This window comes from Bolinopsis microptera, chromosome 7 (genome assembly GCF_026151205.1).
Source record: "Bolinopsis microptera isolate Bmic1 chromosome 7, MBARI_Bmic_1.0, whole genome shotgun sequence".
Classification (NCBI taxonomy): Eukaryota; Metazoa; Ctenophora; class Tentaculata; order Lobata; family Bolinopsidae; genus Bolinopsis; species Bolinopsis microptera.
The window spans coordinates 13,766,760-13,791,520 of record NC_087078.1 but is presented as its reverse complement, the minus strand read 5'-3'; the positions used below and the strand labels follow the sequence as shown (position 1 = coordinate 13,791,520).

Here is a 24,761-nt window from a genome sequence, read left to right as displayed (position 1 = left end):
TTTACTAATCTGAAAATATCGCTAGCTCGATGTTTACTAATCTGAAAATATCGCTAGCCCCATGTTTACTAATCTAAAATTATCGCTAGCTCGATGTTTACCAGAGAGACACTATGACCGAAGATGACGATGATAAAGGCGCCCCAACTCGCTACAGCAATATACAACTACACTTCCAATAACAAGGATGAACTTAATCTTAGGAAGGGAGACAAAGTAAGATTATTTTATATTTACTTTTATTTTATTTACTTTCATTTATTTTTTAAAAATGATTATCGTATAGTCGCTGGATTTTATATTCCATCGATTGATTTAGATTTTAGATTTATCTTTATTGGGTATGATAAAAATTAAGCACATTCCTTAGAGTTACCATTAATCGCTATTTTAAGACATTAATACACATATTGGTTAACTTGTTGACTAAATTATAAGGAAGTAATAAGTCAAGGTGATCTCCAAGTTCGGCTTTTAACTTTAACTCTACTAAAATTGTAAACCGTGAACGTAACCTTCAAAAGTAACCCGTGAATGATATACCAAAGTTCATGTACGCTCTAATGTCAATAATCAGTGAGGACAGCAATCTTAATCTGAACATACCAAAAATACCAAATGATAACATTTATCGGGTACATAATATCTTTAATATTTGCATTTTGCATCACACTGTTCGCCAACTGAGTAGCTCCGAATTTAAACCATGATTTAATGTTTCCCCCTAAAACTTTAAAATACCCGGTGTCCTCACCATAACGGAATGTTAAGAACGAGCACTAAGATTAGCAGATTCGATTTTACTTTGTAAGATTAGCTGATTCCCCACCAGCTGCATTCCAGACCACTAAACATATGAAAATACTCGAATCCTCGTGGAATGTGCTGCGAATTTTTGGGATTTTCCCCGTTAAGTTAAGAAACATAATAAAGTCAAGTCTTCAATTGTGACAGATCGGAATTTCGGAAGAACTGTGGGATGGTAAGGAATGGCTCACACAATATAGCACTGGATACCCCCACCAAATGGGAAGCTTATAATCCTTGCAGTCTGTAATCTGTAATTACACCATAATAAAGAGTTGAGCAGGTGTTCAGATGATTATTAAATATTATATTATATTACATAATATAATATCATATTATATTATTATGTCTGGAAACCTATCTCATAATAAGTTGGGGAAGGCTCGCGTTGTGTAGAACTAAAATCGTTATTACTCGTAACCTTTTGAGATAAGTGATATATCTGGTGGACTACTTAGTGTAATTTGAAACGTGAAAAATCTTTGGAGATAGTTGAAAACATTCGGCGTATCCCAAGTTGTTAATGCAAACCAGTGCTCCAGGAGACGCAGCAGAGCTGTCGGTCAGTTTTTAACTATCCTTACATCTAACTGTGGCTATTTAGTGCGGATAATTATAAGTAACTACATCAGAACAAAATACTGAATTAAGTAAGTTTAACACAATTCACAAAGAGTGCAGCCCTCCCTCTTTATCAAACTCCTTTATAAAACTTCTTTTCAACGTCACCTGTTTTACAATGAACAGATTCTTCTAGAACAATTAATAATATTATATTTTACCCGTAATAATGTCGGGCTTTGTGAATGAATTAAGACTGAAATTAAAAACAGTGTTGAAAGGTGAGCCCTAAAATTAGGGGCCAGCATTTTGTGTGTTTTATATTGAACTCCTGTTAATACTCCTTCATAAACCACGCAGTCATGCTGATACTATTTACTACAGCAAGGCTGCAGCACACACACACTCAAACTACTCCTAGTTTCAAACTATTTGCCGCCAAATATACAGTATTCAGTGTATTGTGTTGGCACATAATTACAGTGACTCCTTGTGCTGTAATAATATTGCAGTACATATCACCTAGCTGAGCAGTGGTACGTGTGTTTGATAATTTTAGTTGTCTGTACGTACACTGTTAATCACGTACACGTGGGCTGTATAATTGTGGAAGGAAGTTTAATTGAAGACGGGTTGCTGGTGTAGATAATAAAATATCACACTTGTTTCACACAACACTACCTGTCTTATTATTATCAGATATTACAATCCCGTTAGAATATGTGACATAATATTACTTTTGAAACGGTAAGAATTTAATGTTAAATACGCTGTACAATACTGTATTACTACTACTTTTGTTTTAACCAGGTACAGATATTCTCGAAAGATCCCCTGCTTAGCGGAGACGAAGGATGGTGGATTGGTCAGATCTACAAACATGCTGACAACGCCAAAGCTGCTCCCTTCGTCGGTACGTTGCTATGTCTGTTTGTTTGTGTTTCTAAAGTTTAGTAGATTTATCAGTTTGTGTAGATTATCATTATTAAACATGAATGGAATGAACACCCAAAAATGAACACCTAGAAAAATGCCAGTAATCCAACGATGCTTCTTAGCACTTAGGGGAATGTATGAATTCAGTTTTACACAGTTACACGGAGGTAATGTAGTTACAGGAAGTTTAAACAAGGTAATTCTTCAGAAAACAGCTTTATTATAACTTGATACAACACCTGATATTGTGAGAGTGTAACAAACTGACCTTAATCACCCAACAAATACAGATATTACGTCACTCAATTATCTAATTGATCAGTTAGTTGGCTGGTTTATCAGTTAACCGCATATATTTACTGTGTGGTATTCATTCTAACCGTGGTACATTATCACCGTGGTCTACCATATAAACTGTATTAGCCATCATGTAGCTCCACACTAGGTCACATTTATTATAGAATATTTCCATCATGTTAAGACACTGGAGGTAACTTTAACTTTGAGTTGACTCAGTCTAGAAGGAAGATTAAACCGTTTGGTTTTCTGTTGACACCTGGTTGATTTGATCTTTAAGCACTAAGTTAAAGCTTTTGATCACCCTAGTAGACAGTCAGCTTATCCACTGACTTGGAAGTTCACAAGGCCTCCATACAATATGGGCAACTTTAATATGTACCACTTCGCGTGGAAGTCTTGGCGTTGCCCATAGGTTGGAAACAATTAGTTAAATGGATAATTAGGTCTATATTTTTAAAGTGACAGTGCACAACCAAGAGGGTGTTTATTTGGATTACTTGGTAGCTCTTGTCAAACACAAGGATATATTTGCGCTTATTTTCTACTATAAACGTAACTTTTAGCAGTAAGGTATGCCCTTCGGGGCACATCAAGTCTACAATAATATAAATCTACAAGTCAAACGATAAGTTGAGTTACTTCAATTGAAAAGCTGTACTACATAACATAAGAGAAACAAGAGGAGAGCTCTCCTCAAACATTTACTCTTCTGGACGTTACACTTGTACACCTGTGCTAGAATATTCACGCAAAACATTTTATCATTATTTTGTAACAACTTCCCCCATGCATGATGTATAATGTGTATTCTACAAATTAAATAGTTACACTTCGCACGTTGGGCTAGTTTAACTTTAAATGGGTACTGTGGATTTTATTTTGGGAATGAAAAGGTCAAAAATTATATAGCCAGTGTAATTATATTGTCACCAGACATAAGGGGTAGTTCACATATTACGTAATCACTTTTTGGCCAATTTTTAACCCCCCTCCCCCCTCCGTAATCATTTTTACAAATAGCTATTGTGTCAAAATTACACTAGCAAAATCATTTGGAAACCCTCCTCCCCCCTCGGCTGATTACGTAATATGTGAACGACCCCGGAATTTGGCTGACCCCGGAATTTGGCTGATCCGACATTAAGCTGGTCCGAAATTCTGTGTTGTACTGTATCCTTTAATAAACTAGATTATTAGGGATGGGGGGGGGGGGGGGGGGCTAGGTGATGCTACTTTGTAATTTGTAATTTGTAATTTGTACCACGGCACGGGTCTCACCAACTTGTTTTCAGGAGTCTTCCCTCACAACTTCGTGGAGGCACACAACATACAGAACATCGAAGTGAACGACATCCAGATAGGGGAGGTGGTGGGATATGGTGGCTTCGGTAAAATCTACAAGGGAGCTTACAACGGCAAAGAGGTAATTACAGTTTAAATTAAATTAATTGCAACACTACTACTATACAAATATATTACATTAATTGAGGTGATACTAGTCGAGTCACAAGCGGGTCGACTAGAGTTACTGGTTACATCGTTTTTATGATTTAAAAACAATTATAGCTACCAAAATGCTTTAAATTTAAACAAAAATGTATTTATACATTTTTTGTGCATTTTTTGAACAATGCTATACTTTAATTAATTCTTGGATAGTAAATGTAAATGCATTATTTCTGAAATTTTCCACATGATTCTTTATGATAATGTATTTCGATCTGAAATGTGAAACTCAAGCAAATATTTTGGAATGTTGTGGGTAATTCCGGATATCTTAAATACTTCGAGAATATGTCTAAATATTATATTCTAAATACTCAAATGATATTTCTGAATACTATAAATTATCGGTTTACACTCTCGTGTATTTAATCCGACTAGTGATATCAATGATTCGGTGTTATGACGTAATGACAATAATTATTAACGTTCCCCTGGGATTCTTGGAATGTATAATGTAATATCACACTTCTGTACCGATGTTTGATAATGTATAATCACACAACGTATAATAATTGTCACAAAAAATCAGTGTATCAAGACAACCTGTATAATATGTAATATTATTCTGATTATATTTCAAAAACTAAATTCCTTGTAAACATATTGTGTAGTTTATACCATGGTTAAAGCACTGCGGCTGGTCAGATTAGTTGATGAGCCTGATAGCTTGTGTAATGTGTATGATGGGTCCTATTGGTCGCACTAAACTAACAGTATTAAGATTTAATATTATTATCTAATAAATTGTTATGGTGTTTTTGGTTAGTTTTAATAGTCACTCTTCTCTGTCTCAAGTGACAATAAATAACTTTATGATCAGGAAAGATTGCGACAGTAACTTAATAACACATCGGGGACTTCAAAAAAACCACCATACGGCGGGGGGATCAGGTACTAAGTTCTGTGCGTGACGTCGACTAAGTGTAATTTTGGTATTTTTCAAAAGACCCACCCACCCCCTTCGCGGTACTAACTGTTTTTTCGGATAACAATTAAGACACCCATTCCCTTTTGCGAGCTTTTGCAGTACTAATCACGGTACTAACTGTGTCTTGGTATATAAAATAAGATTGCTTTAAACAGCTCATTAAACATGACTTTTTAGTTTTAAAAGGATCCGATATTGAATGTAAACAATAAAACTAACAGTTGAGATATCTATGCTTAATTAAATACAGATTATACAATGCTAGCAGGGTGAAAAATGCTGGGCCTTTTTAGTAGCAGGCTGCGCGTGCCCGCTGTAGCAAAAAGAGCTCGCAGGTGGATATAAAGCTGATTCAGTGTATACGACTCGCATGGACACAACCTTTCAAAAGGTCATTATATTGGTGGTGATGGTATGTACTGAAACATGTTTGTACTACAAGACACATCATCCAAGAACCAGTAGTTGAAATAAATTTTAAAATAAATTAAACACTGGACCTTCTCAAGTGGAAAAGGCCACTTTTTTAAATTATACAAAAGATCAATCACATTCTGTTTAATAAATAATACCCTTATTTACTAACTGTTTTTTGGGCAAATTAGACCTAAGACCCACTATTTAGTACCATTTACTAACTGTTTTTGGGAAATGGGAAAATTAGCCACTATTTAGTAATTAGTAGGGGTTTTATTTTCAATGCAGTCGAATTAGATAACAAGTCACCATGTACTAACTGTGTTTTGGAAGAAAATATGACCCTTACGTCACGTACAGTACTAAGCGTGCGATCCACCCCCCCCCCCCCCCCCCGCATACGGTGGTATAATTATATTTAATCAATTTATCTTTAAAACTCGCAGCATTGGCCTTGTTCGACCAATCGAACACCTAAAGGTTCTTGTTCTTATAATATTTTATTGCTCAATAAGATAAGAACTCATCGTGTTATGCGAATTTTGGTCCGAGATCTCAAATCAAATTATCAAACTCGTTTGTACCGCTGCTTAAATGATTTTATTACATATTTTGGTATTAGACTCACCTGAATTTTATTTTATTTCCTTTATTAAACTGCCCGAACGTTCAATTTGAAACTAGCTGTTATCATATTAAAAAATCTTTCTCCCTCTTCTTCGATTGAAATAATTAGCATCTTCAACGTCCAATTTAACACACTATCGTTACCACAATCTCTCACAGGATGATAGAATTAGTACTGCTCTTGTGTTTGGTCCAAGTTACCAGTTCCTGTTCCTGTTATACCTTTACCGAACCTGAAATGCTCTGTAACAACCCTGGTAGGAATGTAGTTAAAATAAGGGTCGAGAAAATAACCAAGGATCTCCCGGACATCTGGGCGATACGCGAGGCTCAATATGATTTGTGGTTGGAAGCGGTTAGGGCTGAAGAGCTTAGAGTTGAAGAAAAGTTGGCTAAGTTTGACTGGAGTGATGATTCACTTCCAACTGAACCCCCAGTATCAGACATTGAATATCCATCATTTAAATCGGTTGAGGAATCGTATGGGAATGCGGAGAAGGAAGTTCAAGCAGTAGTGGAGAAAGTGTGGGGTTTGGGGAGCATGCAAGTGAGCCAGCAACTGACACTGAGTGGACATGAGGGTGAATCTATGTGTGGAACAGCAGGGAAGCTGGTTCCAGGTACGACCCATATCTTCTGGGTTAGGCAGGATACCACATCCATGAGGCTCTGGCTCTGTGATCTTCTTGATCTAATGCCCGATAACGCTGAGAAATACTTGGACTCTATCAAAAACTTGAAATGCTGAACTAACTGGGATAGTTAGAAATAAGGGTCAGATGACACAGTGACACTTTGGTAGGGTCTCCAGTCATTTTGATAAGTTATCTTTGGATCATTATTCATCCAATACTCCTGTTATAAAACTATATACTATTCTATTTCAATCAACAAATAGTCATTAAAAAAATGTTTGAGCTTAAGTTTTATGACTGTAATGGTCCCAGATTAGATTTCTTGTGTGATTTAAATACTGAAGTTGGGGTGAAAATCAATATCTTCATTTAGGAATCGATTTCAGATTTAGATGAACTCATTTATTCAGCCAGGTTTAATTAGCTGGCATGTATCGTTTGTAAACCAAGATAAGACTTCTTTACATAATTAGAGAATAATAAAATCTCCTTATTTCCACCATGAAACCCGCTCTTATCTACGATATTTATGCACCGTTGTTAAAGAAGATAATAACTAAATCACATGATCTAGGAAAAAAACCATGGCTCCACTAATTATATATTAGATAACAATAATTGTTTTATCGATGATTAACGATGTCGACTTAAGTCCAGTACAAGTTCAAGACCAAATTTCAGTTCATGTCAAGTGTTTCATCTAGTCGCTTCGATATAAACATAATATTCAATTTTGGGTATTTTAAATGATAATTATAGTGTGTTTATTGATTTTTCTATAAAATTCAAGTTTTGTTTTATTTGGATTTGAAACTAACGCCCAATCTTCTTTCCTCTCTGACTCAAGCCATCTACGACCACTGCACGAGACGTGTCTTATTCTTTTTTTCCTCTTCTTCCTCTTCCTTTTCTTCCTCTTCCCCTTCTTCCTCTTCCTTTTCTTCCTCTTCCCCTTCTTCCTCTTCCTCTTCTTTCTCTTCTTCGGTTTTTCCTCTTCCTTTTCCTCTTCTTCCTCTTCTTCCTCTTCCTTTTCTTTCTCCTCCTTTTCTTTCTTTTCTTCCTCTTCTTTCTCTTCCTTTTCTTCCTTTTCTTCCTCTTCCTTTTCTTCCTCTTCTTCCCCTTCCTTTTCTTTCTCTTCCTTTTCTTTCTCTTCTTTCTCTTCATTTTCTTCCTCTTCTTTCTCTTCTTTTAATTAGCTAGTTAATTGATAATTTTTGTATTATATAATAAGGTATCGGATTTTGCTATATGATAGTGAATATATCAAATAACGGAGTAGTTCGCTGTTTATTAGTCTCATGATTGAAATACTGATATCTGGATATTATCCGGTTGGAAGAGACAAGGACAAGTGAAACAAGGAAGTTAGGAGTAAGGGTGAATATAATCGATAATATAATCGATATAATAGTGAATATAATCGAACTCTAACTTAATAACTAGATGTTAAATTCCTCTGGTATTTGTGGAATGTGGTCATTATCTAATTATCCTATCACTTGTTTGCGAAGTGTGAATATGGATAAAATAAAAACATAATGTATATATTCCTGGATTAAAACTATAATTTCTGTCCCGAAACTTAACACGATTGTTCACTAATATCACAAGTTGTTTATTATTCTCAACGACACAAACAATCCAGTGGTGAACAGATCAAATTCCTGCCAAGTTATTGAAGCAGAAAAAATGTCCCAATCTTATGAATCTTAATTTAGCACGTTTATTCCACATCCTATACAAAGAAATGCGTGGAATGTAACCACTGTCCCCCCCTCTAGGTAGCCGTAAAGGAAGCACGAGAGATAATCGGCAACTTAGAAGCTGATATCTATCAGGAGTTCCTACTGGAAGCCCATACTATCCACGATCTACAGCATGATAACATTACTTCTCTTTACGGGGTTATTACTATTTACTACTTTGTGCTTACCATACAATTACAAGCATGCAAGTGAGCCAGCAACTGACACTGAGTGGACATGAGGGTGAATCTATGTGTGGAACAGCAGGGAAGCTGGTTCCAGGTACGACCCATATCTTCTGGGTTAGGCAGGATACCACATCCATGAGGCTCTGGCTCTGTGATCTTCTTGATCTAATGCCCGATAACGCTGAGAAATACTTGGACTCTATCAAAAACTTGAAATGCTGAACTAACTGGGATAGTTAGAAATAAGGGTCAGATGACACAGTGACACTTTGGTAGGGTCTCCAGTCATTTTGATAAGTTATCTTTGGATCATTATTCATCCAATACTCCTGTTATAAAACTATATACTATTCTATTTCAATCAACAAATAGTCATTAAAAAAATGTTTGAGCTTAAGTTTTATGACTGTAATGGTCCCAGATTAGATTTCTTGTGTGATTTTAAATACTGAAGTTGGGGTGAAAATCAATATCTTCATTTAGGAATCGATTTCAGATTTAGATGAACTCATTTATTCAGCCAGGTTTAATTAGCTGGCATGTATCGTTTGTAAACCAAGATAAGACTTCTTTACATAATTAGAGAATAATAAAATCTCCTTATTTCCACCATGAAACCCGCTCTTATCTACGATATTTATGCACCGTTGTTAAAGAAGATAATAACTAAATCACATGATCTAGGAAAAAACCATGGCTCCACTAATTATATTAGATAACAATAATTGTTTTATCGATGATTAACGATGTCGACTTAAGTCCAGTACAAGTTCAAGACCAAATTTCAGTTCATGTCAAGTGTTTCATCTAGTCGCTTCGATATAAACATAATATTCAATTTTGGGTATTTTAAATGATAATTATAGTGTGTTTATTGATTTTTCTATAAAATTCAAGTTTTGTTTTATTTGGATTTGAAACTAACGCCCAATCTTCTTTCCTCTCTGACTCAAGCCATCTACGACCACTGCACGAGACGTGTCTTATTCTTTTTTTCCTCTTCTTCCTCTTCCTTTTCTTCCTCTTCCCCTTCTTCCTCTTCCTTTTCTTCCTCTTCCCCTTCTTCCTCTTCCTCTTCTTTCTCTTCTTCGGTTTTTCCTCTTCCTTTTCCTCTTCTTCCTCTTCTTCCTCTTCCTTTTCTTTCTCCTCCTTTTCTTTCTTTTCTTCCTCTTCTTTCTCTTCCTTTTCTTCCTTTTCTTCCTCTTCCTTTTCTTCCTCTTCTTCCCCTTCCTTTTCTTTCTCTTCCTTTTCTTTCTCTTCTTTCTCTTCATTTTCTTCCTCTTCTTTCTCTTCTTTTAATTAGCTAGTTAATTGATAATTTTTGTATTATATAATAAGGTATCGGATTTTGCTATATGATAGTGAATATATCAAATAACGGAGTAGTTCGCTGTTTATTAGTCTCATGATTGAAATACTGATATCTGGATATTATCCGGTTGGAAGAGACAAGGACAAGTGAAACAAGGAAGTTAGGAGTAAGGGTGAATATAATCGATAATATAATCGATATAATAGTGAATATAATCGAACTCTAACTTAATAACTAGATGTTAAATTCCTCTGGTATTTGTGGAATGTGGTCATTATCTAATTATCCTATCACTTGTTTGCGAAGTGTGAATATGGATAAAATAAAAACATAATGTATATATTCCTGGATTAAAACTATAATTTCTGTCCCGAAACTTAACACGATTGTTCACTAATATCACAAGTTGTTTATTATTCTCAACGACACAAACAATCCAGTGGTGAACAGATCAAATTCCTGCCAAGTTATTGAAGCAGAAAAAATGTCCCAATCTTATGAATCTTAATTTAGCACGTTTATTCCACATCCTATACAAAGAAATGCGTGGAATGTAACCACTTTCCCCCCCCTAGGTAGCCGTAAAGGAAGCACGAGAGATAATCGGCAACTTAGAAGCTGATATCTATCAGGAGTTCCTACTGGAAGCCCATACTATCCACGATCTACAGCATGATAACATTACTTCTCTTTACGGGGTTATTACTATTTACTACTTTGTGCTTACCATACAATTAAATCACTTCTCGTGTAAATTGCGAAAATTTATATTTGTCATAAATATGTAAGTACTTTATATACGTACAACTCTACCGCGAGACCAGTCTTTGTAAATCTAACATATTCGTGAATATTACGTACCATGACATTATGAATAACGTTCAGGTGTGTATAAGACCGCCCCAAAAGTTGTGTTTAGTGTTGGAGTTTGCATACGGTGGATCGTTGTACGATGTACTCAAACAGTTCGGACTACCCGCAAGTAAGTGAGCTTACTGGATATTTCATATTTCCACTTTGAATTTGTTATAATGATTTAAATTTTTCTGCTTGCAATTACTTTTCATGGTTTAAGCTTTTATATACTCATAAGCGTTTTAGCGTCAGAATATTTTCAGTTTAACTGAATTCGGAATTGTGATATTTCCTCGGAATATCTTACGATTATACACTTTGTTTACGTTATTTTAATACAAATTTCCGCAGATGTCATTGTTAACTGGTCCAAACAATTGGCTAATGGAATGTCCTACATCCATTCCAAAAAAGTCATCCATCGAGATCTAAAAAGTGGAAACAGTGAGTGCCGATCTTACACGAATTATTTCCTTTATGGTTCAGCTTTTGTTCTTAAAAACTGGTTAAAATAGTGGGTACTGCCACAATGGATAAACCACTTGAGTAATAAGTTTGAGCACAGGAAGCGGCAAATCAAAACCGCTGTCACGTGCCAAAGCTGCTTGTGGGAAGATAATGAAGTGTGCTTTGGCAAAGCACACTTCATTATCTTCCCACTTTATTCAAGTTTATTGACCCATGCTTCACACTTTCATCACCGTCTAGCTTGATTTTCTCGAATGCAGTTTCATATCATATCGTCGTACGTTGCGTAGAATTAGTGTGTAAGAATTTTACACCCGCTGGCGTGAGTTCAAACTCAGAACGTGCTAGTATTTTTAGATATTGCTAGTTTTTTAACTAAATACATGAAATAGTTCGCGCGCACGCACGTTCCCGATGAAAACTTTGTGGATTTCGTGCTACGTCACCAAGCTATGTCTTTTCAGTTCTCCTGGCCAAGGACTTGAGACAGACAAGCTTAATGGAAAACACTGTTAAAATAACTGGTAAGTTGTTCCCCACATTTGTTTTTGCACCTGTTTCGTTCAATTTTTAATATTCATCGATTTTGTCATTTGATTTGAATTCTTAACAATGTTATAAACTCGCCTCCTAATTGAACCATTCTCCTCCCCAGATTTCGGGATGGCTCGCCACATGGAGAAAACAGCCAACCTCAGCAAGATGGGTACCTTCAGGTGGATGAGCCCTGAGGTCCTCCGAGATTCTCAGTACAGTCAAGCTAGCGACGTTTGGAGGTTATTTTTAGTTACACGTACTTTGTTGTTAATTATTGCGGGGGAGTCTCTCACCAGTTGATAAGTAGATTTCCATGATCCATCATACCCGGTCATTGTAACAATAAAGGTCGAAATGCAGTTTTGATATTTGCTCGTGCGCTTGATCGCTTAGCAACAGTGTAACATGTTAACCGCAATTTAACCACTTTCCCACTCCCCCAGTTTCGGTGTCGTAGTATGGGAAATGTTGACGGGAGAAGTTCCATTCTCTAAATTTGAAGACTGGGCAGTACAGTATAAAGTGGCAGCTGGAAAGATGACACTCCCAATCCCCGAAACCTGTCCTGACGACATCAAGGATCTGCTTGCTTGTTAGTTTTTAGTAGCTTTCGTTTGTCCATTTATCTGTCATATTTATATATGTTTATATGTTAGATATAGGAAATCCCCTCCTTTTTCGATCATTTATATATGATAAATCTGAAAATGCCGCCCGTCATGTAATGAAGTTTGCATTACTGTGACTCCCCTTTTTTGTCAGCGATCTGGAATTACGACAGAAAAGAGCGGCCCATATTTTCCAACATTTGTTCTACATTAGAAGAAATCAGTCAGACTGAGTTTGTAAACCTTGAAGACAGCGACTTTAGGTCTATGAGGCTGGAATGGCAGGATGAGCTGGAGATGATATATAGGGAGCTCCAGGAGAAGGAGGATCAACTTTTCCAGAGAGAGACAGAGGTTATTTAAATTTGTTTATTTTGGGTTAACTTATTTCACTCTCATAACCAAGTTTTTGTGTGAACTAGCAGTTTTTTTTGTAAACTAGGGGCAATAACAATGTTCTCATTTATCATTTTAAGTTTTGTGATTTGAAAGACCGGTGCAGTTTTTTTCAGCTTGATAGCTGGTCAATCAATTTAGGTAAACAAAAAGCAGCAAGAGATGGAGGAGAAAGCGCACACTTTACAACAAGAAAAAGCTAACCTCAATCTCGAACAACAGGTGTGTAGTGTTTATAAAATCCACCAGCTTATGTTCCCACAGGGACAGGGACAGGGACAGGGACAGGGACAGGGACAGGGACAGGGACAGGGGCAGGGACAGGGACAGGGACAGGGACAGGGACAGGGACAGGGACAGGGCAGGGACAGGGACAGGGACAGGGACAGGGACAGGGACAGGGACAGGGACAGGGACAGGGACAGGGACAGGGACAGGGACAGGGACAGGGACAGGGACAGGGACAGGGACAGGGTTTTCAGAAAAGTTGTGCTCTTGTCAATCTCCGATCCTGATTTCATAATTTCCTCAAACAGCTCACGATTTCTCCCTCAGGAGCTTAACAAGGTGCTACTGGAGCTGTGTATGGTGATGATTAGTCAGAGGAAAACTACTGGACTGGAAACGAACCCTGTGGCTGCCACCCCTCACCCCTGGTACCTAATATTAAGACTGCTTCACTATGATAGATCACGCGGATTTGCTTTGCTAGGACATCAATGTTTGTGAATAAACTACAGTATTTCCATTTTCAGCAAACGGAAGATAACGAAAAAGATGAACAGCGTTGACATCAGCGAACCACAAGACTTCAAGCACATATTCCACTACCCCAACTCAGGAATGGATGATTCCAGTGAGGACACGAAGAAATATGTCAAGGTTGGTTCATATCCCCCCCCCCCCCTCTTTTCCATTTCGTGACAGATAAACCGATTGACTTCGAACATAAAGTATATTTGGGGGAAAGATGATGAACTTGTAAGCTTTTTCCTCCAACTTTAGAACTGTTAAAATTCAGTTGAAATTAACTACTTCCAGAAATTTACCAACACGTTTCATTCATTTTTTTTCTATCAAATAATTTTCCAATTAATAATTCTTCATTTTTTGTCGGATAAATCATATTTAATTTTGGAAACAAAAAATGCACAAACATAATTTTTATAAATGCGTTTCAACGGAATAATATCAGATAGAGATCAAAACACGATCAAAATTCCTGGTAGTAACCCGTCTCTGGTCACTCCGTACAAATGGATTTGATAAAACCACTGAACAAAAACATGGTATATTGTAATGGTACGTGACACAGCTGATCCACTCTCTATGAGAATTATGGGGGTAAATCTGAACGGGCCTGACGTGGACATTTCAGGATAAGAATATTAATGTTAATTGAGAACATTTTACAACTTTTTTGTAAGCAAATAATCATGCAGGGTAGCAATAATTTCTGTTAGTCTAAGTTCAATGTCTAACACTATCCTCCGGTGTTCCAGCAGCTCTCAGCGGACCTACCACATATTAAATTCGCAGAAGTCCAGTAAGAAACTGTAATAAAGATTGGAATCGATGAGCTGTTTTACTTTCCTGATATCCTCGTCATTGAGCTTGTCATTCTTCCTGTCCTCAAAGTTTCCTGTTTCTTCGTATTCCGTCTCGCTAACTGTTACAATTTCAACGTGGCTTTTGTGCTGTTTTGGTTCCGAGGGCCCAGATGGTTGTGGTTCAATAGACCCAGACTGCTGCGATTCGTTGTTTTCATGTGGTTGTGGATCGTAGGGCCCAGGTAGATCCATCCCACGCTTACCTCCACCAGGACCACCCATGCCGCCACCACCAGGACCATCCTTGCCGTCACCACCACCAGGACCATCCTTGCCGCCACCACCAACAGGACCATCCTTGCCGCCACCACCAACAGGACCACCCTTGCCGCCACCACCAACAGGACCACCAGGACCATCCTTGCCGCCACCACCAACAGGACCACCCTTGCCGCCACCACCAACAGGACCACCCTTGCCGCCACCACCAACAGGACCATTCTTGCCGCCACCACCAACAGGACCACCCTTGCCGCCACTACCAACAGGACCACCAGGACCACCCTTGCCGCTACCACCACCAGGACCATCCTTGCCGCCACCACCAACAGGACCACCCTTGCCGCCACCACCCCCGTGACCACCTTTTGCTTGACGCTTGGCCCTGACGTCTTGTCGAGCAGATCTTCGTTTGAAGTTATGGTGGTCATACCAATCATCCTCGTTGTCATCTTCCTTGACATTTTCATATGAGGTCGAGTAGCCATCATTGTTATCGTGGTCATCATCTTCCTTGGCATTTTCATGTGAGATCGAGTAGCCATCATTGTTATCGTGGTCATCATCTTCCTCGGCATTTTCATGTAAGGTTGAGTAGCCATCATTGTTATCGTGGTCATCATCTTCCTCGGCATTTTCATGTGAGGTCGAGTAGCCATCATTGTTATCGTGGTCATCATCTTCCTTGGCATTTTCATGTGAGGTCGAGTAGCCATCATTGTTATCGTGGTCATCATCTTCCTTGGCATTTTCATGTGAGGTCGAGTAGCCATCATTGATATCGTGGTCATCATCTTCCTTGGCATTTTCATGTGAGGTCGAGTAGCCATCATTGATATCGTGGTCAACATCTTCCTTGGCATTTTCATGTGAGGTCGAGTAGCCATCATTGTTATCGTGGTCATCATCTTCCTTGGCATTTTCATGTGAGGTCGAGTAGCCACCATTGTTGTACTTATCCTGATCGTCATTTCCCTTCCATGTACTCCAATCAATATATTCAAGATCGTAATCATTAAGACCGTTCAGTAAATCGGAAGGGTTATAGTTATCCTTCCACTCTCCCGAACTATCACCTAAACCATAACCGTAATCTTTATCGTTATAATCCCACTCTCCTGAACTGTCACCCAAACCATAACCGTAATCTTTATCGTTATAATCCCACTCTCCTGAACTGTCACCTAAACCATAACCGTAATCTTTATCGTTATAATCCCACTCTCCTGAACTGTCACCTAAACCATAACCGTAATCTTTATCGTTATACTCCAACTCTCCTGAACTGTCACCTAAACCATAACCGTAATCGTTATCGTTATACTCCAACTCTCCTGAACTATCACCGTAACCATCACCGTAATCGTAATCGTTATTCTCCCACTCTCCTGAACTATCACCTAAACCATAACCGTAATCTTTATCGTTATAATCCCACTCTCCTGAACTGTCACCTAAACCATAACCGTAATCTTTATCGTTATCCTCCCACTCTCCTGAACTGTCACCTAAACCATAACCGTAATCTTTATCGTTATCCTCCCACTCTCCTGAACTATCACCTAAACCATCACCGTAATCTTTATCGTTATACTCCAACTCTCCTGAACTATCACCGTAACCATAACCGTAATCGTTATCGTTATACTCCCACTCTCGTGAACTATCACTAGAAGCACTCATGTCGTAAATATCACCAGAACCACTCATGCCGTAACCACCGCTGTGAGGGTTATTGATATACTCCAACTCTCCAGAACTATCATCGGCCTCATATGTGATCCGATCATCATGCTCCTCTCCACTTGCATCGGTATTATCTCCTTGGTAATCGCCTGAACTATCATCAGAGTCTTCACTAGTAAACTTGTCCCATTTCTCTCTCCATTTTGGCCGATCTTCTTCTCCCTTGCCTTTCCTCTTGATTTCGTTTAATTCCCGGTAGTTCCTATCCATGATTTTTTGCAACATTCTGGGTGCTTCCAATTCCCTTAGTGCAGAACACGCCCATTTAGAGTCTTTGATCAAATCACGGGATGCTGTAAGGACTTCCATTAGTTCCTTCAGTTCTCCGATAAAGTCTTCAGATTGAGCTGCGGGTGAAGGTTGATTGTACCAAATTTCTTTCATAACGTACTCCTTGTCATTCATTGGCTCTTTCACAGATGTAGAGTTTATAGCATGTTTTTTCTCGTTAATGTCAGCGCCAGCTTGATTGCTTTCCTCAAAAGAAGGTTCATTTTCTATCATATCTGGACTGAGATCTATTGCTTCATCCTCAACAGAAGGTTTATTTTCTATCATATCTGGACTGAGATCTATTACTTCATCCTCAACAGAAGGTTTATTTTCTATCATATCTATAGCTTCATCCTCCATCGCAATCGCAATCGCTCTCATACCTTTCCCCGGTCCCCCTCCATTTTCTACTTGTGGTTTGGGCCCAGATGGCTGGGTTTTAGACCCAGATGGATTGGTATCTATAGCTTTCTCTTTTATGCCCTTCTCCGGCCCCCCTACATTTTTAACTCCACCGTTTTGCTTTTCTCCTCCTACGACTGTTTGTTCCCCACGTTTTATGCCACCTACTTCACTTGCACCGCCTTTTGATCCTCCAGCGTTCAATTTGGCCTCTTGCGCAGTGTTTTCTGGTTTGCTCACATTTCGGTTTCTGTTTTTATTTTTTCCACTATTTTTCCCATTATTTCCTTGTTTTTTGGGGTTCTTCTTCGGTATCTCAACTTCCTCTGGGCTTCTTCGGTTTCTCAGCTTCTTCCTCAGTTCCTGGTCAGGGGCGGGTTTAGCATCAAGATAATACAGCAAGATGAGGAGTATAATGAGGAGGTAAAGACTGCATCTCCCTGCCATCCTGAAATATTTTCTTACTAGTTTATCTTGGTTACCCCTCACCACGAAGAGGAAACCCTATTTAATAATAAGAATAATTGCAAATAATCAAGTTAAGAGATTAAAATGGAAAATAAATGCTCTCAATTGCCATAGTTTATTTACAATTTATGAAGAAAAAGGCTGAAAATAAGCATTTTATGGGGCTGAAATTATATTTTTAAATGCTCGGAAATAATTTTTTCGGAGTAACGATTGCATATTTATGACCAACATTAGCAATTCTTCAAAATTAAAATGGAGCGTCAAAGTTTTATCTCAGAAAATGAGATCGGTTCAAAAAATAAAAGAGTCTGAAACGTGTTAAGCATTAAGGATCCATTGGATTATCATTTTACTTGGTGGACAAAAAAGAAGCTGTCAACCGCTTTGTTAACCAAATTCATGGCGAAAATTGCAGCGAATGTAAATATGCAGTTCTCTGAACGAAGAAAATGAGTCGACACGATTGAAAATTTTCAAATTTGAATGGCGCATTTTAATATACATTTACTTAAATAGGCATTTACTTAAATAGATATTGACTTGAATGGATATTCACTTAAATTGATATTTTTATTTTACTTAAATGGATATTTACGTACTAATGGTTCAGATCAATTTTGCTCATTTCCCTTAACTGATTTGTAATATTTTGGCATGCTGATGGTTCGATCAACTGATACACTTCACCATGAGGTGACGTCACACCGCTTTTATCTATTAACCAGCTATTGTAACCTTAAAGAGAGAGAATAAAGGATAAAACCTACTAATTTGTTTGGGCCATTAAGTGAATGAAAATCATGACAATTTTCAAAATAATCAATATAATCTGACGTAGAATATCCATTTTGTGCAGCCATCACCCGACATCGACACTTATTCATCAAGTATTGAAAGTATTTAAGAATTATTGATTCAATTCGTCTCTAATTTGTTTCAACAATAATAATGAATTCCCTAGTTACCACGCTCCTAGTTACCACCTCCCTGGTACTGATACTGAGTTATCGCTCAGTGAGGTGATACCGCACATGTTGTCTGTGGTCATTGCTGCAATGCTGGAAAATGATTGTCAATCATCGAACCGTGTCAAAGTTCTCTTGATAAACCTATATGGACAGTGGAATTAGTAAAGAATAATAACGTAAAAATACTACTGCTACCACTGTACGTCACTTCTGTCACGGCAAATTCAGTGGACGCCTCACACTTCAGGACTGTCTACACATTGTTCTGGATGACAGAGCCGTGTCTCCAACAGCAACGCTAAACTCACGTCGTCGCTGGAGCAACACCCCCTCCGTACCCAAGACGCCCCGAACTGCCATCATGAGACGACGTGCGAGACGGGGAGTGGAGATATTCGCACGGAAGTGCAAGTCTCATGGGGATGAAATCAATAAACTTGCAGTGAGAAATAAGTGTGTGTGTGGGGGTTGCAGTGTGAAGTGTGTGTCGGTGTAACTGTTGGGGGGGGGGGGCAATATTTTATCTGTCGACATTTTGTACCCCAACCTCCGCTTACCCTTATTTCTTATCACCCTGACACCAACCCTGACACCAACCCCACGGGGCCCCGATCCTAACCCAAAATCCAGGGTCAAAAAGGCAAGGTCTTAAAGTTAAATGCCGGCCCTAGTGAAGCAATGTGCAAATTCTTCCAGGGATGTTCGAGTACTCTAGTGCGATCATGACTCACTTTTTAGGGTTGAAATTGTGAGGGTTTGATCAGGAGAAAAGTTGTGTAAGCTGAACTTTAACGATGAAAATTATAGTGAAGCGCACTAAAAGACATGTGATAGTGTATGTAAAAAACAGAAAGGCTTCAATTTAAATCAAATCATTTGTCAAATAAATTAACAAAGTATACCACGTTTTAGCAGGTAAAACTGTATCATAATCTGAAGCACATTTCTGGGTTTTTATATGTTATTCTTTAATTTCCCCGTTGTTTTATTAGCATATATTTTAAGTATTAGAGTGTATTTAGAGTATTTTTAGAGTATATTTTAAGTATATCTGGAGTAAGTTTAGAGTATATTTTAAGTATATCTGGAGTAAGTTTAAAGTATATTTTAAGTATATCTGGAGTAAGTTTAGAGTATATTTTAAGTATATCTGGAGTAAGTTTAGAGTATGTTTTAAGTATATCTGGAGTAAGTTTAGAGTATATTTTAAGTCACCTTTAAAAAATACTCCCTGAGTCCCATGAGTACTTGGGGGATTAAAACGCGAACGCTTTAATTTAGAATTTACCTGTATCATCATTACCTGTGTAAAGCGCTCACACACTCAGGTCTCAGATAAAAACACGGTATTGAATTAATAAAATTTAACTCTTTTTCCATTATTTGGCCCCAAGACTGTAAGTTTTGCGAAACAACGACCAAATATTAATAACTTGTCAAACACACCGTATCCATCCATTTAACAAAGTGATAGAAACTGTTATCATGGTCTCATGTTTGAAATATTATCATTACGATATAAACTATAAAAAGTTAAAGTGTATTCCATCAGGCATCTAATGATAGTATAGCAATATTCCTGATATATAGCAAGATTCCTGACAGTAAACTCAAAATCCAGACCAGTAACCGGGCCAATGATCAGTGCACCTTATTTTGGCCTCCAATTATATGTGGCAATTTTATTTCCCCTTTGCATATTTGCTGGCAAAACAAGCCTCGATTTCCTTGTTTCTCCGTTCCAGTAACACGTGACTAACAATATCACGTGACTAACAAAACATCTTTAACTCAGCTGTTACTGGAAGAAACAACGGCACTGCGCAGTAATGTGGGTACACATGACCCAGTCAGGGGGTGGTCTGTTGCTGCTAATCCTACCGTTAACAACAAGGACCCTGCTTCAACTTCTCATGAATATCAGTTAGTTTCACTTTCACATTTACTTTACCCTTCAATAAAGTGTTGCTAATCCTACCGTAAACAGCAAAGTCCCTAATTCAACTTCTTATCTCGTGAATGTCTGTTAGTATTGTTCAGCGCTTGTTTCGTTTTTAAGTTAGCTTTAGCTCTGATCTTTCACTTTCTAATTTATTTTATTTTCACTCCATCACTTGCAGACGGAGGTACAGTGAGAAGTATGGTCCAGAGAAACACTCCGTCTTCGCTCGGAGGAAGAAACCAAGCACTGACTCTTCAAACTCTGAAGGGAAGAAGAACAGTAAACGCAAGTGTGTTACCTTTTAATTTCATATTTTGGTTGCCTTTTTGTATCCCAAATCCTTCAGCCTGGCCGTTCAGTTCACTATAAGTCAATAACTTTATCTTTAATGCTTGTTATTTTAAATGATATTACACAACCATTACCTTGATATGAGAATAAAGGCTAATATGTAGAGGAGTCTAGCCGCATTTTTGTCCGTTTGTCAATTTTTGTCCAAGACGACCAGATTTTGGCCAAATAGACATGGACAACAATGAACAACAATGGACAACAATGGACAACAATGGGGTTGGAGTGTTGGACTATGTATGAATATTGTATATACGAATGTTTCTAATTTTCAGTTTAATCTGTTATCAATGAATTTGAAACTGCATATAATACACTCACTATCGGTAACCAATTACTTGTTCCCTCAGACACAATTACTCTGCGAGTAATAGCGGTGAAGATGGTGTCAGAAATCTTACTCCAGGTCAGTTCTTTCACTTTCTCTTTCACTTTCACTTCTTAGCAAGTATGTTTTTCTCTGTCACTTGTTTCTTCCACTTTGAATTAATTTCAACTTTTAATGTCATAGTTAAATTTTACTATCATAAATTTAGACTCTCGTGACTGTCACGCATAACATGATTTATATGACCGTTACCATGGTAACATGACTGACATGACTGTTACCATGATTACCGTGACTTATTTTAGCTAAGTTGTCGGGCCGGAGAAGACGGTTCCGTAAGTCAGTGACTTCTCCGACAGTTTCTTACGTTTCTTATACTGACGGACAAGATGTGGAGAAAATGTACATTACTGAGGGTGAGAATAATGATGCAGTATTCTTTACGCGCATTGCATAAATGAGTTCCAGGTCACGGAATTGTTTTCATCTGTTTATAATTGTAACACACTTCTTACAAACACTAAAATAACCAACACTACGAAACTGACTTACACAGGAACTTACGTAACTTACAAAGGAACTGACGGCACTGACACAGATCACGATATTAACATGAGGTTCTCATCAAATCTCTTCAAGACTCTCAGTAGCTTGGGTAACTACCATCACAATAACTGTTACCATGGTAACTACCATCACAACCACTGTTACCATGGTAACTACCATCACAACCACTGTTACAACTTGCTGACAATTACTCTTACTGTTACCATGATAACATAACACTGTTTATTTTGGCCCACCTGTATTATTTGGTTCTAAAAGTTCTAACAAACACGATTCCCCAGAACCGGAGGAGAAATCTGTGAATGTAGCGAAGTTCTTTGATTTCTCCAAGTTAACGAGAAGGGGCAGCGGGGGAACGTCCAGATCCCAGTTTTACTACGACTCAGCAGAGGTGAGTGTTGCTACTGGTGACGAAGCGTTGCACGTGCGTTTTGAGGTCACGTGACATCGATTCTGCAATCTGATTGGTTTTATCCTTGTCACGTGTTAAATCAAGCGTGTTGCAATGTCTGCCCAATGTCTGAAAATGTTTCTGAATATGGACTGTGTCCGACTTATTTAAAGTTCACTCGATTGTGGTGTGAAAAGTGGAAGCTATTGTGTGAATTTTCTTTTAAATTCTAGGATAAATCGAGTATGTTTGTGAGAAGGGGCAGGACAGCAACGGTGAGTTAACGATCAAACCATCCCAATGATTCCACATTTTTCAAATGCCCGACTTGAGTGATTTTTGAATTGACATTTCCAAAAAAATAACCGTGGCTCTTCTTCGAGAAAGAAGCTTCAGTCACTTAGACGGAAATTTCAATTCAGAGAACTTCAATGGTTGTAAATTGAACTTCTTCAAACTTCCTGATTTCCTTGGTTCTAGGGTCGAGTCAGTGAGGGCATAGCGCATGTTCGGTGAGGTTGCATTTTTGTGGGTCTTCTTTTTATCAAGCATTTTTCACTCAAATTAGTGTGTGACTGTGCACGTGTGTGACTGTGAACGATGTTGCACGCGTCAATGCTTTTGCAAATAGCACCTGTGATTGTTTGTGTGCCCTGCTAAAACCGAAACCATCATCTAATCCTTTCCAGTAATAATCCCCCACTAAAAGTGTGTGTATTTTGCTAAAGATCGTGTGTGTTTATTTTGCATGAAAAAGTGAACGGAGATTTCAACAGTTAACTGTTTTTAGTGCGTTTAAGAAAAATGAGCCGAGCAATAAGCTTTATTTGGCGTAATAATCGCTGATTAATCTTAGTCTGAGTGTACGCATGATAGCATTATAATTAGTTAATACTTCCTCTTTAACTAACCTACTCTCCCCAGATCCCCAACCTGGAGCTGAACGTGCCCCAGGATCCCAACTACGAGCCAGAGGACACCCCCACCTCCACCCCCTCCTCCTCCACCCCCAAGAAGGGGCACCGCCGCAGTAAGTCCTGGGGCCTGCCCACGCCCCCGGCTCTCCCGCCCACGGAGGAACAAGAAGACCCGCTCTCCAACCAAATAAATACATCGGCCCCAGCTCCAGCTCCTGCCGCTTCAACTCCCACGTCCTCAAAGATATTCCCCAAGTTCCCCAGCTTCGGCAAGGGCAAGAAGAAAAAGAAGAAAGGTCACAATAGGTCGTTGTCCTGGGGGGCGAACAAGGAGCCAGAAGTGGTAACCAACCCCCCGCCCCACGATAACGGCACAGAGTCATCTACTGGCACCGAGCCAACAACCCAGACCACCCAGCAGACTCCCAATCTGGACTCAGGAGTGTACAGTTCACATTACGATTCAGGGGGCTCCGTATCCCCGGAGAGTAATGGTCAGGTGGGTAACTGCTCCGTCTCTATCACACCTCCTACCCCGGAGAAAGTCAACAAAAACAGTCCCTCCTCCGTCGCCAAGAGCAAGAAAAAGAGTTGATAGAAGATCTGTTTAGAGAATGTGTTCACAAGATATGTTGCTATGGTAACTACAATCCAGCCCACTGTGGTGTGAAGTGTAACCATGGTATCAGACTACCAGTCTTAAGGGTGGATCACCATGGTAACGGTGTAATGTTACAGCCGAGAACTGGTATTTTACAGAGCTGAGAAAGGAATACAGCGGGTTGGAACAAACGAATAAAGTGTCTCAAAGTGTTACCTTCACTGATATTAGAGAATCGCTTTTTGAAGATGAGTAAGGAGGTTTAAGTTTCAACTTGCTGTAGTACAGAGAGGGGGTAATCTTAGCATGGGTCTTTCCCAAAGTTTCTTGGATGGTTTTCAATAAAATCGTTATAGCGGGTGGGAAACCTGAAAAGTCGGTGACATAATCCAAAATTTTGAATGAACTTTTTGTAAAAGAGCGGTCTGTTGTTGCTGTTTTATCTATCATCTCAAAAATTTGTAATCTTTTGTAAAAATGTTAAATCAAGAGGATTAGTGGTTGTTATGATACAAATTCTATCAACTGGGATTAAAATTAAGTGATGTGGTAAGATTCAAGTAGATTAAGTTTGTGATTGAATGCTTTGATTTTTGAACAGATTATTTCTGCACTAATTTTGTCATTCAAAATATAGAGATATCGAGATACAAGTTTGAGTTGTGTATATTACAATATATTATAATTAAATTACATATTATAATTAAATTATTGAATTAAAGGGTCAAGCTTAATACTGAGTTTTGTTTACTGAGTGATATTTTACTGTCGTTTCTCTCTCTCTCTCTTCAATCCTGCATACTCCAGTTATTTAAAGATAGAGCTATTATTTCAAACCTTGTCGTGCAATTCGTATTTTTTTTCGTGAAATAGAATTGGCAATTCATTGTAAAATTTTCGAATTATACATCATAAATTGCGAATTTTTTGCATTATCTTTTGCGAATTGCATGGTTCACAAGGTGACATTGTATTTTCCTGCTCAATATTTAGCAAGCCTTATTAAAAAACGCAACAGATCTATAAAAACAACTAAATCTTTTCTTTTCCGCTGGTAATGGAAACATGATCGCGATATCAATAATTTTTGGCAGCGGTCGTATAGTTGTTTCTTCATACCCTGAATTGGATAACCTAGTTTGATTACCT

The 24,761-nt window shown here is 38.2% G+C and overlaps 1 protein-coding gene across 2 annotated transcripts; it reads left to right on the top strand.

Annotated features, from left to right (window-relative positions):
• The first annotated feature begins 87 nt into the window (after positions 1-87).
• LOC134818817 (mitogen-activated protein kinase kinase kinase 10-like) lies at positions 88-24,461 on the top strand. 2 transcript variants are annotated; one of them, XM_063828476.1, is made up of 19 exons: positions 88-216; positions 2,179-2,281; positions 3,897-4,027; positions 10,538-10,660; positions 10,848-10,944; positions 11,169-11,261; positions 11,750-11,809; positions 11,941-12,061; positions 12,266-12,414; positions 12,585-12,784; positions 12,968-13,048; positions 13,382-13,482; positions 13,582-13,708; positions 20,311-20,438; positions 20,636-20,746; positions 21,159-21,214; positions 21,985-22,094; positions 22,328-22,369; positions 23,019-23,705. In XM_063828476.1, the coding sequence occupies exons 1-19, from the start codon at positions 124-126 to the stop codon at positions 23,604-23,606; spliced, it is 2,514 nt and encodes an 837-aa protein (XP_063684546.1). In that variant the 5' UTR covers positions 88-123; the 3' UTR covers positions 23,607-23,705. The 2 variants fall into 2 exon arrangements, with proteins under 2 accessions (XP_063684546.1, XP_063684547.1); XM_063828477.1 differs by lacking the exon at positions 22,328-22,369 and having other exon boundaries at positions 23,019-24,461.
• Positions 24,462-24,761: the final 300 nt, after the last annotated feature.